Source organism: Sinocyclocheilus anshuiensis, unplaced genomic scaffold, assembly GCF_001515605.1.
Source record: "Sinocyclocheilus anshuiensis isolate Anshui unplaced genomic scaffold, SAMN03320099.WGS_v1.1 scaffold1051, whole genome shotgun sequence".
Classification (NCBI taxonomy): domain Eukaryota; kingdom Metazoa; phylum Chordata; class Actinopteri; order Cypriniformes; family Cyprinidae; genus Sinocyclocheilus; species Sinocyclocheilus anshuiensis.
Window position 1 is genome coordinate 70,468 of NW_015546234.1, and position 16,480 is coordinate 86,947.

The window sequence follows — 16,480 nt, forward strand, 5'->3', positions numbered from 1 at the left end:
CCTACAGTAGAGTGAGGTAAAATAATATACCTGAAAAAAAAAATTCATTTCACAGTGCAATTGTTTTACCATATATGGCTATAACTGTCATAGGAATAATAATATACAATTATTATTATTGTTTTATTCTAATTTGTTTGGCTCTCAAATTCACCAGTGAGACTGAGACACTATATCACAACTAAAAAGAGGGTTGAGTCTCCTTTAAATTTCAAGAACAAGTACATTCACCAGCTTTTTTCTTTTACTTTGCACACTGAACCTGTGTTGGAGCTCTTAATTTTGAACTCTCAAAGTGCACCAGATTTATGAATTTAACTTTAAAATGTACAACATTTTCTTACGGGGGGGGGAGGCATGCCCCCGAACCCCCGTAGAGGGATCAAGGACCACCCACCACAGTTTCACAAAATCCTGTGGGAAACACTGCAATTTATCAACTGATTTTTTTTATCAATATTCTGATTTCTGAATATCCTGATATTCAGATTTCATCAAATTTTATGTCAACACAACATGTTCTTTCAGTTGTTTGGAACTTCACACATGAATTGAGATGAGGATTTATTTTACTCATAACCTGTAGTTTATATATTTTTTGGGTTTATTAAATATGTTGTTAAATATGTTTGTCTGATAATATGTGTTAATAAATCATGTGTTTTTAAGATGCAGAACATTTTTTGATAAATAAGGGATGGCCCACTTTACCTGAAATTAAATTTGTCTGGAGTGCATGATCTCAAATATGTTTATTGGTATATACCTTGCAAATAACACTTTATATGAACTGTATTTAGATTTAAATATTATAGCTAGACCTTAAAGTTAACAAAAGTAATAAAGAAAAGGGGGAAAAAACAGGTTTTACAAAAAGTGGCCAACTTTACCTGAATTCACCCTACTTATTAAGGACTTTTAAACGTTATACTTTAAAAGAATATTCCTAAGTGTGAACTGAATGTAATGTTTTCAGACAATTGCATGTTAATTGCAATTAAATGAAAATGCATTACAGTTTAAATTTATATTAAATGCAGTTAGTTGAATTTAAGAGTGTTTTTCACCCATCTGTATATGTAATTTCATAATTACTTCATATTGTCTTTGAGATATGGTTAAAGTGTACTGTTGAATACTGACAAGCATATGGTAAACTAAAATATACTTTAATGTCATTTCTATTAAAACTCGTATGTCATGTATTTTGTAATTATTGTAATGATAATAATACATTGTAATAAAGTTGCAATTTAGAACATTTAAAATAGGCTATATTAACTTTAAATGTAATATAAAATAACACTACAGTTAAAACTGTAATCAACTTTACATGTTTTAGTATGTTAGTCAACACATTAAAATATGTGTACTTTAGTTGCATGTGTGAGGTAATTCTGCAAATATTGCAAATCAAACAATTAAATTGCAGGTTGAAAGAGAAAATCGTTCTTTTGGTATTTGTCAATTAAGTTAATTATTCTTCTATTATATTGTATCTTCTTCAAGGAAATAAACGTGTCAGAAAGTAATCTCAGTTCCTGGGTCATTGGTCACTTTTAGTTTACATTCAGTTTAGGTATGTCTGTCTAGAACCGGTGAAGTGATCTTCCTCATCTACCCACTCTTAGTTTGTGTCACAAGTTTCTTAAAGGAAATGCAGTCACGATCCATGACGTAACCTACTTAGTTATTTCAAGCCCCAGTTCATCCTCTCAGTATGACAACAGCTTAATGAATACATTATATGTATTTATGAGAACAATAGACCATAAGCAAAATTCTACTAAACCGATAAAGGACTGAAAAGTGATGTTTATCAGAAAGGATGCAGTTCATGCTGTTTAGATGTACAAATCCAATTAAAATGACAGTGATCGGAAGTGAAGGTTGATTAATGCTTTTTGACTAATCATTATAGATAGCAGGATAACAAAAACACACATTCATCTAGAGAAAGAGAGAATGAACCAGAGTCACACTAGTGCTCTCAATAAATAGATGGAGAGAGAGAAAAAGGTTTTATTTCTTTGTTCTTTGGTAACATTCCAATAAGGTAGATATAGTAAAACACATACAGTGAGTTTGGTCAAAATCACACTGCCACAATGAAGAAATATTTTAGAATGCTTTTAATTCAAAAGACACGGCACAGTTACACAAACAGGAATGTTTGAACAGATAAAAGACTTTATTTGGATTCTGTCTGTACATTCAACATCAAAATTCAATAGAGAGGTGTTTTCTGGAACGTTTGACGTTTCTATGGATCAGCACACCTGCGGGATGGGGTCTGGTGCTGCTGAAAATGTTCATCAAAAATGTTTTTTTTTAAGACATTAACAGATACGCTAGTATAGATAAAAAATGTTTTTGCAGGTTTAAGTTCACATATTAATGCTCTAATGCCATTAAACACAAATGCCCTGTTGTAGGCCTATATGAAAATGTATACGAGTTTATGTATTTGTTTTTTTGTATTTTGGTCCTGTGAGATTAATGTGACTCTAAACCCAGTGCACATGTAGGAAACGCATTGAAAAAGTAGCTTTAGCAGATTTTTCTCATTTGTAAAAAAAAAAAAAAAAAGAAAAGAAAATACCTGATTTTTCAATTCTTTATTGTTTTACACATAATCATCAGATCTTCTTCCATTTCGTGGCTGCAGAAAAGAACAAAGAAAAATATTTACTGAGAAGTGTTTTGTTGCTTTTGTTCAAGCAATTAGATAAAATAGTATATTTAAAATGTGAAATATTGTAGGTATGTCACAGTGTTGTTTTTAACTCAAAATAAAACGATTAACAATTATTTTCAGAATTAAAATAAAGGTGAAATAAATATATACAACATTAAGTGAAGATTTTAAACTTCGAAACTTAAATGAAAATTAGAAATGTTGCTTTGCCACCTAACTGAAATATGTAAAGTATTAAAAAAAAAACTAAAGCTGAAATAATAATAAATTAAAGCTATATAGAAATAAAAACAATTACAAACACATAACAAAATTACTAAAACACACTAATATTAAAACAAACTAAAATTAAAATGAACAAAACAATTTAGCATGTAAATACCATGTAGGATTGGGGGGGAACCAAAAGTCATAATTTAACACTTTTGTAAATTACATATTGGCTGACCACTAATCTGAATACATTTGTTTTCATACTCTAGAAGAGCAATGTAAAGAAGATTATTCACTTTCCTTGTTTGGCTGAACAATAAACAGTACTCGTATACCCTACCCGATAAAGGAAGTACCCTCTGCTCTGGATCCGTCCGGGCCCTTGAAGGTCATCCTGTGCACAGAAGGAATTGTTATAGATGTGCTCCAAATATCACACCACACTTTCTGCTGGTGTACACAACTTTGACTAACTCAGTTGTCAGAGTTCTTCAGATGAATCAAAGCTCTGATGACGGCAGTGTTGTTAGGGATTAAAAAGCTTTATCTACTGAACAAAATCCATCAGGACCATTTCCCGTGTGAGAGTGAGGCAGTCATCATTTACTCTTGTGCAGTTTTGTCTTTTACCCTTATAGCACTAACACTTTTAGCGTACAATTACCTCTCAAATGGACAGGAGCAGTTAATCTAAGGTTGAGCCATTTCACATCCTCCACATAAAATTAGATGGACTCAAACTCATGCATGCACATGTCAGCCTCGTGCAGCCATGTATGTGCACAAGCATGGGTTACATAATACAGAAATTAATACTTTTAAATGCAATGAAAAATTAAAAGTTAAATATTAAAAATAGTCTTCTTACATTGGGAATGATCAATTCAGTCTATTTAATCTAAATGTAGTAAATGCAATATATACACCGTGTAAGTTAATATATTACAACTATCATTTTTTATTATTATTTAAAATTTTGGGGGCAGTAATAAATTAATACTTTTATTCTTCGTTAAAATGATCAAAAGTGACACTAAAGACATTTATAATGTTACAAAAGATTTCTTTTAAAAAATGTTGTTCTTTTGAACTTTCTAGCCATCCAAAAATAAAAAAAATTATGGTTTCCACAAAAATATTAAGCAGCACAATTGTTTTTAACACTTGACTCATAGTAAGAAATGTTTCTTGATCAGCAAATCAGCATATTTTAATGATTTCTGAAGTATCATGTGGGACTAAAGACTTGAGTAATGATGCTGAAAATTCAGCTTTGTTACCATAGGAATAAATTACATTTTAAAATAACATTTTTAATTTATTTTTGATCATAATAAGTTAAGAAATAAGTTAAGCCTTGGTGGGAATAAGAGACTTCTTTCAAACACACACACAAAGTCTTATCGACTTCAAACTTTTGAATGGTACCGTATGTAATTAAAAAATGAATAATTAATTTGTGAATAAGACAACATGACTCTTATGTAAAATATCAATATTTCCAGCATCAACCAGAGAAAGAGAGAGAGAGAAAGATAGGCTGTCCAGTATGTGGTGTATAAACACATACACACACACTGTCTGTTTTAATAATAATTAACACTTACTACTTTAATAATTAACACTTAATTAAATCAACAATTACTGATGGTCAGAAAAGAAGCCCTAGAGCTAAGGCATGATGAGATATTATCAAACAGCATATGGCATTTCATAAAGCAGCACAGAGGATTGAGAGGAACAGACACTTCAGTCACTCTCCATGAAAATCCGTCTAACATTATTCTGTTTTTATCAACTATTCATGCAATTACCACAGCCACTGATAGGTGTTTTTTTACCTTGAAATATAAGTTTTGAACACACAAAACTACATACAGTTGCTGTAATATTTAACAGTATTGGACTCTATTTAAAACCAAGACCAGGGAAAACTCATTAAATATCATGAGAATAATTCTTCTTCTTCTTCAAAAATAAAAATAAAATGCATTCAATTAGAAAATTAGGGGACAAACGATGAATTATTTCTTATGTTTACACTCTTAAAAATAAAGGTGCTTCACGATGCCATAGAAGAACCTTTTTGTCTAAATGGTTCCATAAAGAACCTTTAACATCTGAAGAACCTTTCTGTTTGACAAAAGGTTCTTTGTGGTGAAAGAAGGTTCTTCAGATTACAAAAAGGTAAGAAAGAGATGGTTCTTTAAAGAACCTTTGACTGAATGGTTCTTTGTGGAACCAAAAATGGTTCTTCTATGGCATCGCTTGAAGAACCTTTTGAAGCACCTTTATTTTTAAGAGTGTAGTACAGCTAAATGTCCTAAAATTGACTTCTGAATACCAACCCGCCAGTATTTCCTTACAGCCAAATACAGTATTTAGTTTCTTGGCACTAACCCAAACTAAATATTGCTTTTGCAGTTATTTTGGTGGTTCTTAGGGTGTCATACTCACAGCGCTAATGTAGTCTGAATGAAGGTAAGCATGCAGGATACATACATTTAATTTCATTCTCCTGCTTCTTCTTCTGGCAAGCTGGGGTATGAGCTCCAGAAGAGGGTGCAACACAGTAGACTGACACATACACATATATAGAGAGATATCATGAAGACAGGCACGGAGAGATATGAAAACCATGAACATCTGTTTCTGGTGATTGGCCAGGGGTCGCAGAGAGGATTCATTTAGTGCTTTTTCCTCACACTCATCTGTCCTCAGTGCGGCTCAGTGTTCATTTTGCACACACAGTGCATTGATGCTCAGTAAAACGCAATCACATGCAGGCCATGCCAGAGCACATGGCAACATACAGTATGTGGTGGGATGTGAAAATGTGAGTGTTTAAAAGCAATATGTAACAATTAGTTACAAATATGCAGTACATTTGGCTGCATATTTGAAATGTATCACAAATCTGGCAAATAAATATTTTAAAATGTAAGATTAATTAATAAATGGCTGTATGATACACGTTTAAAGAAGAAATGTGGTGAATATGCAAGGAATGGACAGTTTGGGAGGAAAATACACTGAAACTCCTTTGACGGCATCAACACAAAATGTTATGTAATTAAATTTGGAAAATGTAACGTTACGTTTAATTGAGCTTTTCTTCTGGTTTGAGTCGCTGCCAAAATCCGGATGTTGATTCACAAAAAAAAAATCTAATATTTCAAGGGAAAATCTAGTGCAAATGATCAAATTTATGATATTTTTTTAGGAAAAATGTAATGTACAATATCAATGTAATCTTTTTCACACGTGTGGATGCTGTCAAGGAGGAATCAGGATATCAGAGGTTACATGCATTCAATGGGAACTAAAGAGTAGATAGTTTTATGTAGTAGGATGATGATCTGTTAATTATCTAAAAATAATCTAAATACTAAAGATGCATTTAGTGGTCTGCTATTTCCTAATATTCACCATTGATTAAGGCTACACTTTAAAACAGAATGATAAGACTTAGTGGAAACATTAAGATAATGTTTTTGAGTAAAATCAGACAAAAAGACAATAATTTCAAGTAAAGTTTATTTTAGTTACTTTTATTTTTTTGCAGTTATTGTACATTATCCCTTATATCCAGTTTCCTGGGAATGTGGCTATATTGCATTTTGATTTTCCATTACCTTGGCTCAGAAGCGAACTGTGCAGTGGCCTAAAATACAGTTTATTTCATTCACTTGAGCTTATTTAATGCCAGAGTATTATATCCCTAATTACAATATGCAGTTGAGTGTGTTATTGAAGACAGTGCAGCGTAGCAACAGTGGCTGAGTGTTAAAAGCAACAGACACTAAACACCTGTGAGGAAACCTACCGTCCCATCTGACAATCTTGCACCATTCGGTTTAGTGTAATGAAATAAAAACTACACATACATGTACAGACACACAAATACAAAACCAAACGCACAAACACAGAAGTTACACAAACACCAAAAATAAATACAGACAAAAACATTCATAGAATGAAAAAGAACGCCATAATCCATAAAAAAAGATCCATATACAAAAAACAATTACATGAATAGAACACACATGAATAGATAACGATAAAAGGATGCTGATGTTATGATGTCATTGAATTGTGAATTGTCATTGAATTGACGACCTCAAATTAAGACTGCAAATGTCACATACTCACCCTTTTGCTGGTCTCTCGAGCTGTGATCTCCTGCATGTACAAAAAGCAATAGATGAAGCATCGAAGCAAATTGTCTTTTCATTAATCTATTCATTAACATGGTGAAATGAGTTGAGGCTGTGACACACTTTAACTCAAAGCATAATCAAATAAACAAATACGCAAAGGTTGGCGGTGATGTGTAGAATATTTGGTAAATCTTCTGCACATGCTGATTGCGTGTGGGCATGAATAATATTCACCTTCGATTTTTGCAGTGATCCCAGCATTAGGAAACACAGGTCCTCCAGGACATCAGATGTCTGGCAAAGGTTAAAAGAAACGCAACTGGATTATGGACAGTTTAAGCCTTGTATTGTGCTTAAAATCCTAATTCAGTGTTCCTGGTCAAAAATGACCAGTCTTTTTTTTTTTTTTTTTTTAATGCTTGTAAATCTGTCATTATGCTATATTATTACCAAATTTTGTATTCAATCTTTTTTCTTTTTTGTTTTCTTTCCATTAGCACAGGTTTTGTATCTCTTCTTGGAACTGATTAGTTGTAGGCCTCATTGATCTGAGTTTATGCACCTCAGTTTTTGAGTGAAAAAAGCATTATTTGTGGATCAGGTGTTCTGAAGAGCTGCTTTATAGCTTAATGTAAATCTGTCATTATGCTATATTATTACCAAATTTTGTATTCAATCTTTTTGCCAACTTGTTTTCTTTCCATTAGCACAGGTTTTGTATCTCTTCTTGGAACTGATTAGTTGTAGGCCTCATTGATCTGAGTTTATGCACCTCAGTTTTTGAGTGAAAAAAGCATTATTTGTGGATCAGGTGTTCTGAAGAGCTGCTTTATAGCTTAAAATTAGTTTAGAATGAACAAATTTTGCAAAATAAACACTGTTATTGAACTGAAATGAATCAACATGGAACTCACTTGAGCTGAATAACAACACTACTGTCTTCATTTGATCTGCTTATTACGGAACATAACTTGTTTTATAATTATTGAACTTTAACAGTTCAGTTATTGAACTAAACTGACTGGAAGAGAATAAAGTCAATATTTTCTTGCTACAGTTGTTTTACAGCAGAATTTGAGTTTGTCTTGTATTTGGTGAAGTTAGAATCACTGATTCTGTTACTTCCCTGTTTAATACTGTAAAGCTGCTTTGAATCTCTATTGTATAAAGCACTGTATAAATAAAGGTGACTTGACTTAGATCGTTTTGGCAATGTTCACTCAAAAACTCAGCTCAGACCAATGAGGCCTATGTCTAATCAGTTCCAAAGGGAAATACAAAACCTGTGCTAACAGATAGAAAACAATTGACTTAACTCAAATTTTTTACAAAAAAAGAAAATCCTCTCTGGGTCAAAATGTCCAGAACACAATATGAGTGTTAAACATTTGCAGCTGAGCCAAATGAGTTAGGTGCATCGTACTGAAATTGTTAATGGTGTTAATTTATTTTAAAGGAATTCTTATAGAAAATTTAAAAAGCACAATTCACTGGTTCACTGGGATTCACAGCACAGTTAACCGACTGTTAGCACAAAGTTATGTACCATAATTCACTCTCGGTTTGCTTTCTCAAAAACACACACATAATTTAGTAGCTGTATTGCAAATGGCAACAACGCTGCATTACTCACTCTAAAGGACGGGTCTGCAGAGAGGTAGAATGAGCACAGATCAGTTATCTATATCAAAAGACAGAAAAGCAGTCGTAACTTTGGGGCTTATATTAATGAAGATTCAAAGAACAAATAGAAAGTGCAAACTCAAAATGAATCGCATATCATTTACATGTTGTTTTGTTCATTTCACTCCATGGCCATAAACATGCATTAAGGTTTCATATCCCAGCCTCTAGATCCCCAGGTTTACCCATGTAATTGCTCATGTGCACACAGTTAGCACATGTAAACAAAGCAGAGAAGTAATCATCACCTTAGAGGGTAAAGTTAAAAGGCATTGAAACTGAACAAATATTGGATGTAATTTATAATGAACTTTTGTCTCTGCGGAAATTTGTATATAACTTAAGGCAGTATAAGCGATTTGCTGGGAGAGTTCATATGGTTAAAATGAAAGAACTCATAAGTACGTCTATTGACAGTAAATCATACACACCTGGGTTAGTAACTGCTCATGCTCTATTGAAGATGGATTCAAGAGCACTGGAGCACCTGCAATTCATGCAGAAATCATTATTACATATATTCCAATAATAATATTTAGTGGTACAAGTAAAATAAAGTTTAATAACATGAATTTTGCATGGAATATGACAGAGAAAATAATCATGGTATTTTGTCACATTGAATTCTACACAGCATACTGTAGTTTTAGGCACTTTTAATGATTACAAAGTCTCCATTGGTCATAATTATTTGGTAAATCTCAAATCTTATTATGACTTATTACCTGTGTGAATTCTAAAACTGTCTTTCTTTGCAACTGCATCACAAAATTGCCAGTGAAATCAATCTGGAAGCCTTGACAGCTGTTATCCTTGTGAGGTTTAGCTGTACAGGTCTGAAATTAATTACCTCTGCTTGTCAATTTTCTTGTTTTGGTGATTTTGACCTCTTCCCTCAAATGAATAAGCTCCAACTTAACTGAGTTTGTTTATTGATCTGTTGTATGGGTCTCTCAATTTGGCTTTCCTTTTTGAACCATTACTGTCAAAAGGTGTTTTCAGTGAATGATTTATGGGACACGCATAAGAATTAGTGAGATCACTAGTCAAAAACAGCACAAAACTAGTTAAAAACAACCACAAAAACCACGTCAAAAAAAAAAAAAATCAATAATAAAGTCACTACTCCAAAAAGAAAAAAAGTCTAATCTAATTGATTATTGTAATTATTGTGATTATTGTAAACTTGCATCTTCATGACCCCCAGGGTCTCTTATGACATTCAACAATCAGTCGTGATGGTATAATTCTGTATATTAATAAATGCCATTTAACTCCTGGCATTTATAAATGGCAACAACTTCTGGCATTTCTTACACTGTCATTATTTTATTCAAATTCTTGTGACATCACTGCTGTCAAAATTGTCTCCGCTGTACAATAATATTTTTTCTCTCAGTGACATCATTTTAATCCTTGTGGTGTTATGATTATAATTCACAAAATGAATCATACGCATAACACTCTTTACCCCAGCCTCATTCTGCAGGTTTATGGGAAAACATCCAACATTTTTCATTGTACTAATTAGTTTCAACCTAACAAGGCACTATAACAGAATTCACTGCCCTGCACAGTAGCTCTTAGTTAATGCATCACAACGACACATTCCTGTTTATAATCTACTGGCACTATTGCAGCATTTTGAACCACAGGCAAGAAATCTAAGCCTTCAATAAAAATAAAAATGATTTCCAAACATGAAATCAGTAAAAAGTGAATCTAAAGACAAGGTAAAGACAAAAGTTGCAGTGGAGGAGAGCAACAGTTGTTGTTGTTTTTTTTTTTTTTACATGTTACAGTATTTATATATTCCATCCATAGCCTAAAGACTCATTTCTACTCAATTTTTATACATTGTACACATTTTATATTCGTGAGTAATTAAATCCAATGTGATTGAATAAGTGCATACATTTGCATATATATATATATGATTTTATACACACATATGCATTTATTTAGCCAAAGTTTTACATTTTCAAAAATGTTCAAATCCTTTTGGCTTTACAAATTCACCAAAAAGGGCACATTCAGAACTTTCACCATTATTTTAAAGCCTGTTTTGAAGCAACAATTAATGTTTGGTTTTAAAAATCGCCTGTTTGAGATATTAAAGGAATACTGAAAGTATTCTGACATTAATGTTTGGATTCCTCAGGTAAAGACACTACACCTCTATGACTGTACAAACTTCTTTTTGATTTGTAGCCTAATGTTTCCAGAAAGATATGATGCTACAAAATATGTACACACACACACACACACACACACATATATATATATATATATATATATATATATATATAAACACAAACAGCATTTTAACAGATAAACTTAATTTTAAATATTTTATTTTAATTTATATTAATATATACATTTTAATTATTATAATCATGTTGCAGTTTAGAACAAACATTAATTAAAAAAATTTAATTTAAATAAACAATCAGCTTTCTCATTAGAGAGTAAGTACTAGGCCACCAAACTTCAGCTAAGTCATTCTGACATTACTCTAGTAAAAGGAGAGATGTATGTATGATGTACTTACTTGTGGTGATGGGTATAAAGGAGATGAAGAGGACCCCGAGCATCAGGGCTGAGTTGTGTGCTGGGCTCATCGCGCTCTGAGCTGCTCCGCGTTCACACTGGCTGCTGCTCCTCATGCTCTCGTCAGTTCGCGCAGCTTCGTCTGGTGCTTTGCTTTCGACTTACAGCCTAACATTATGAACTCTCGCAGTTACACACCCTCTTCGTAAATCGACCTGCAAAGTACGTCACGATGGATCAACCCCGGCACGTGATTAATTAACACAAATGATGATGTGAAATGAATGGACAACTTCCACATATGATCAAAGCTATGAGTAATAAAACTCAAATCTGTCATTTTCAACAAGACATTTTATATAAACAGGATTGTTTTACTGTAAAATGCATTTGGCTTTTAAAGAATAATTGTTCAAATCCTTTGCTGAGATATGAATATTTTAAACGTTTTATATTTGAATATTTTTTATATTTTTAAATATGCATATGGTAATTCCTCTGGTTGACAACAGTCATTACATACTAGACAAACACCATATATCAAAGCAAAGGAAGATTTTTCTGGTTTCTTTAACCATGTTTATGGGCAAACCAAAGGGGATGAAAAAAAATTTAATCAAAGTAACACTGCAGTGTCTGAAGCTCTGTAGGCTACCATTGTCTGTCTGTAAGAAATAAGAGCTGTTTCAGTTTGAGAACCAGGCTCGGGTCACCAGGCTAAAGTTCAGTTACCAAAACCCTTTACTCTCTAGGATTCTCTAAACGTAGAAATGTCAAAATGGGACTTTGTGATGCCATATAGTACAGTCATGGTAAAAAGTTTTGGCAGTGACATAGGTTTTGTGTTTTGCAAAGTTTGCTGCTTCAGTATTTGTAGATTATTTTTCCACATGTTTCTATGGTATACTGAAAAACAATGATAAGCATATCATAAGTTTTAAAGACTTTTATTGGCAAAAAATATAATGAGTCAGTATTTCCAGTGTTGACCCTTGTTCTTCATAACCTCTGCAATTCGCTCTGGCATGCTGGATATTAGCTTCTGGGCCAAATCCTGACTGATGGCAATCCATTCTTGCCTTATTAGTTCTCGGAGTTGATCACAATTTGTGGGCTTCTGCTTGTCCATTCGCCTTTTGAGGACTGACCACAGGTTCTCTATGGGATTGAGATAAGGGGAGTTGCCTGGCCACGAATCCAAAATTTCAATGTAATGATCTTCGAGCCACTTCTTTATCACTCTTGCTTTGTGACATGGTGCTCCATCATGCTGGAAAATGCACGGATCACTAAATTGCTCATGGGTCGATGGAAGAAGGTGCTCTTGCAGGACATTTTGATATCATTCTTTATTCATGGCAGTGTTTTTGGGCAGAATTATGAGAGAGCCAACTCCCTTGGTTGAAAAGCAACCCCACACATGGATGGTCTCAGGATGCTTCACTGTTGACACAACACAGGACTCGTGGTAGCGTTCACCTTTTCTTCTCCGAGCAATCAATTTTCCAGATGTCTACAGTCGGAAGGGAGCTTCATCAGACAAAATAACTTTGCACCAGTCTTCTGCTGTCCAATCCTTGTACTTCCTGCAGAATTTCAATCTGTCCTTGACATTTTTCTTGGAGAGAAGTGGCTTCTTTGCTGCCCTTCTTGACACCAGGCCATTGTCCAAAAGTCTTCACCTCACTGTGCGTGCAGATGCTCTCACACCAACCTGCTGCCATTCCTGAGCAAGCTCTGCACTGCTGGTGACATGATTCTGTAGCTGACTCCTCAGGAGGAGATGGTCCTGGCGCTTGCTGGACACTCTGGGACGTCCTGAAGACTTCTTCACTGCAGTCAAACCTCTCTCCTTGAAGTTCTTGATGATCTGGTAAATGGTTCTTTCAGGTGCAATATTCTTTGTAGTAATTTCCTTGCATGTGAGGCCATTTTGATGCAAAGCGATGATGGCTGCATGTGTTTCTTTGGAGGTAACCATTGCTAACAAGAACACAATGATTGGAAGCACTTCTTCCCTCCTTTTATAGCAATCAGTCTGCTCTTACAATCTAATTAGTATGATAGTGATTTTACCTGACTAGTACTCATTCACACTTTCACATGTGCTGCTGATATGATTAGTCAATTAATGTTAGCTGGTCATTTTGTGTCAAGATCAAAAAACAGTCAAATTTGTTTTGTTTTGTTTTTGTGAAAAGTTCGTTTTTTTAGCCAATGAAGCTTTTAGCAATTATTTAAAATGCATCTGATCACTCTACACAAGAATCTAGAAACAATGTGAATGAACACCACAACAGCTTAAGCAGCAAACTTTGCAAAACACAAAATGTTTTGCAAAACTTTTGGCCATGACTGTACAGTAATTCCTTGACATGGGGAAAAAAAATCCTGTAAAGTGTAAATCCTATAAGTGAGTCAGACTATGATGTTCATTTACACATAATTATCTAGTACAAACTAATAAAACTCATTTATCATTCCTGGAAAGAACTGGACTCACATGCCAGTAATTATACTTTCGATCCATTTTCCTCTGGATTTTGTATATCTCTGGAATATCTGAAGATCACTAAACCATAAGGGTTATAAATGTGATTTAGAGCCCATTATGCCACACAATTTTCAGAAAATTATTTTTTTAAATGTATTTTCCCTGGGAATCCATGCTTACTAACTCCTGGTGTTCAAACAGGGAATCTTATGCTGTTGTTTGTCATTTAAAATGGCTCACTAAAGAAGATATGCCCTGAGAGAGGACAAAACTTTACAAGACAAATCATGTTCTTTGGATCTTTTTTGCAAATATCCCTTGTTATGTTGCCTGCAAGTGGCCTAGAAAGCCATAGCCACATAATCACTGTGTATATATCTGACAACAGAACCAGGAAATAACAATTTGATTAATTTTAAAAATTAATGAAAATTATTCATAAAAAAGTTAAATTCATAAAACACAGATGCAATTTAACAACTACAATTTCCTTGCTTTATAGCAAATTGCAGTCTAACATGTGATACTGTTCAGCTGAGATGTTTTTATGCAAAGCAACGTAACAGCATCAGCACCACAGAGACCTAATGGATCTGAACTAGATTTACAGGCCATGAAACTGGCTTGAAACCATGGGATTTGATCTAAAATGCCAGTACATATTCAAACACTGGAAATCATTGAATTATGCATTGATTTAAAAGGGACTGGGCCTTATAAGCAAATACTATATGGCTTCAAAAATACTGAAGTACTGCAGGAGTAGTCTACCAATAAGGATATGTTTTGGCTGTTAAATAAGTAAGTAAATAAATACATAAATAATAAATAAATAAATAAAGTAAAATAAATACAAAATATTTTGAAAGATATATATTTAAAATAATTTTAGATTTTAAACACACATATACTGTATATATATATATATATATATATATATATATCCTCTAGTCTAGTCTACACTAATGCAGTGCTACCATATAAATATAAATAAACAATTATAAATATACAGTTACACAAGTGGCATCTGTGATTCTGAACCTGAATCAAAACGTTTCGCACAAACAGTATCACTGTATGAATTTGACAGATATGAGCTACAAGTAATAACATTAAAATCCCATATTAATGCTGTTTGTGGAAGACAAACATGCATGCCATATATTGCATGTTATATGAAGCTTAAGCCTTTTATGCAGTGTGGGAATTCAACACCCAGTGATATATTATGTATATATATATATATATATATATATATATCCTCTAGTCTAGTCTACACTAATGCAGTGCTACCATATAAATATAAATAAACAATTATAAATATACAGTTACACAAGTGGCATCTGTGATTCTGAACCTGAATCAAAACGTTTCGCACAAACAGTATCACTGTATGAATTTGACAGATATGAGCTACAAGTAATAACATTAAAATCCCATATTAATGCTGTTTGTGGAAGACAAACATGCATGCCATATATTGCATGTTATATGAAGCTTAAGCCTTTTATGCAGTGTGGGAATTCAACACCCAGTGATATATTAACTACATTTTATTGTGTAAATAGAGGCAGTATATGAGGATGAAATCAAGTAGGAAAAAACTAGACGTTTAGTCAACAGGCCTTGATGTCCTTTTTGTAATTTTTCACAAGACCAGAAAAGCTGATGCCTTTTAAGTGTTTGCTTCTGATGATATGATGTTGAGGTCAATAGGGAGTGCTTATATCACATTATTGAAATAAATAGTAGAGATTTACTATAACTTTCATTGAATTTCCAATTAACTGAGAAGAGGAAGGCGTTGGAGTGTTATGGAAAAATAAAAAGCCTAAATTCAGAATTTTGTAATCAGCTTTGTCTTGTTTTGGGGGTGTGGCAGGAGCTCCCTTGAGTGGGATCTAGATACAGATAATACGATTGCACCAATGTCTGTTTAATATCTCCTCATTATAAAAATGTCAAGCATCTTAGTGTCATGGGCTCAAGAGTAAGATTCTCAGAATTAGGATATAGCCTCATATTTCCGGGCATATTCTGAATGTATGTGTGGGATTGTTCATATTCATATCTGTTTGATTCAAAACATGCCAAAAAAAACTTGTATCTCAATGTGTCTACCTGTCTAGGTAAAATGAAGCCTGTGGTTGTGTATGAGTAGGGGGAGGTGTGCTGAGTTTGTGTGTCTGTCGCCGCACATCATGACGCACATGGGAGAGCGAGATTTGATACACAGTTAAGCATAGCACCACTGGGAAATATCGGCTAAATATCAAAGTGAATAAATAATCAGTGAATATCCTTTACAAGAGGGTTATTGCTAGAGTTTTGGAGGATTGGGACTGGATGACTGAGTAGCTTCAGCAGGACTGAAATAAATAGAACGAGAGCTTTCTCACAGGTCAAAGAGATCATTTATTCGGCAAGAGGGACCGAAAAGGAATGAGGTAGGAATGAAATTAAGAGGATTAATCAAAGAGCATAAAGAAAACCACACTGCAGTCAAAACAGACAGGTGAGATGGAAACACATATAATGCACATTAACAAAATGAATGTGATTCATCCTATAGTGATTGAGGAGTAACATTATGAGCAATAGCTGCTTACCAAAGTGAGAAGTGCGTCACCATATTATGTGTAGTATTTTCCACACTACACTGTTACACTAAATTGTAAATTA

The 16,480-nt window shown here is 33.5% G+C and overlaps 1 protein-coding gene across 4 annotated transcripts; it reads right to left on the bottom strand.

Moving 5' to 3' along the window:
- Nucleotides 1-2,154: 2,154 nt before the first annotated feature.
- Nucleotides 2,155-11,514, bottom strand: LOC107701461 (neuromedin-U-like). Of its 4 annotated transcripts, none has more exons than XM_016503465.1 (9): nucleotides 11,306-11,514; nucleotides 9,186-9,241; nucleotides 8,705-8,752; nucleotides 7,306-7,365; nucleotides 7,064-7,093; nucleotides 5,414-5,488; nucleotides 3,252-3,305; nucleotides 2,603-2,662; nucleotides 2,155-2,302 (listed from the first exon to the last, which is right to left on the bottom strand). In XM_016503465.1, exons 1-8 carry the CDS (start codon nucleotides 11,418-11,420, stop codon nucleotides 2,627-2,629), a joined length of 474 nt encoding a protein of 157 aa, XP_016358951.1. In that variant the 5' UTR covers nucleotides 11,421-11,514; the 3' UTR covers nucleotides 2,155-2,302; nucleotides 2,603-2,626. The 4 variants fall into 4 exon arrangements, with proteins under 4 accessions (XP_016358951.1, XP_016358950.1, XP_016358949.1 ...); XM_016503464.1 differs by having other exon boundaries at nucleotides 2,155-2,299; nucleotides 5,369-5,488; XM_016503463.1 differs by having other exon boundaries at nucleotides 5,369-5,488.
- Between the last annotated feature and the right edge of the window lie 4,966 nt (nucleotides 11,515-16,480).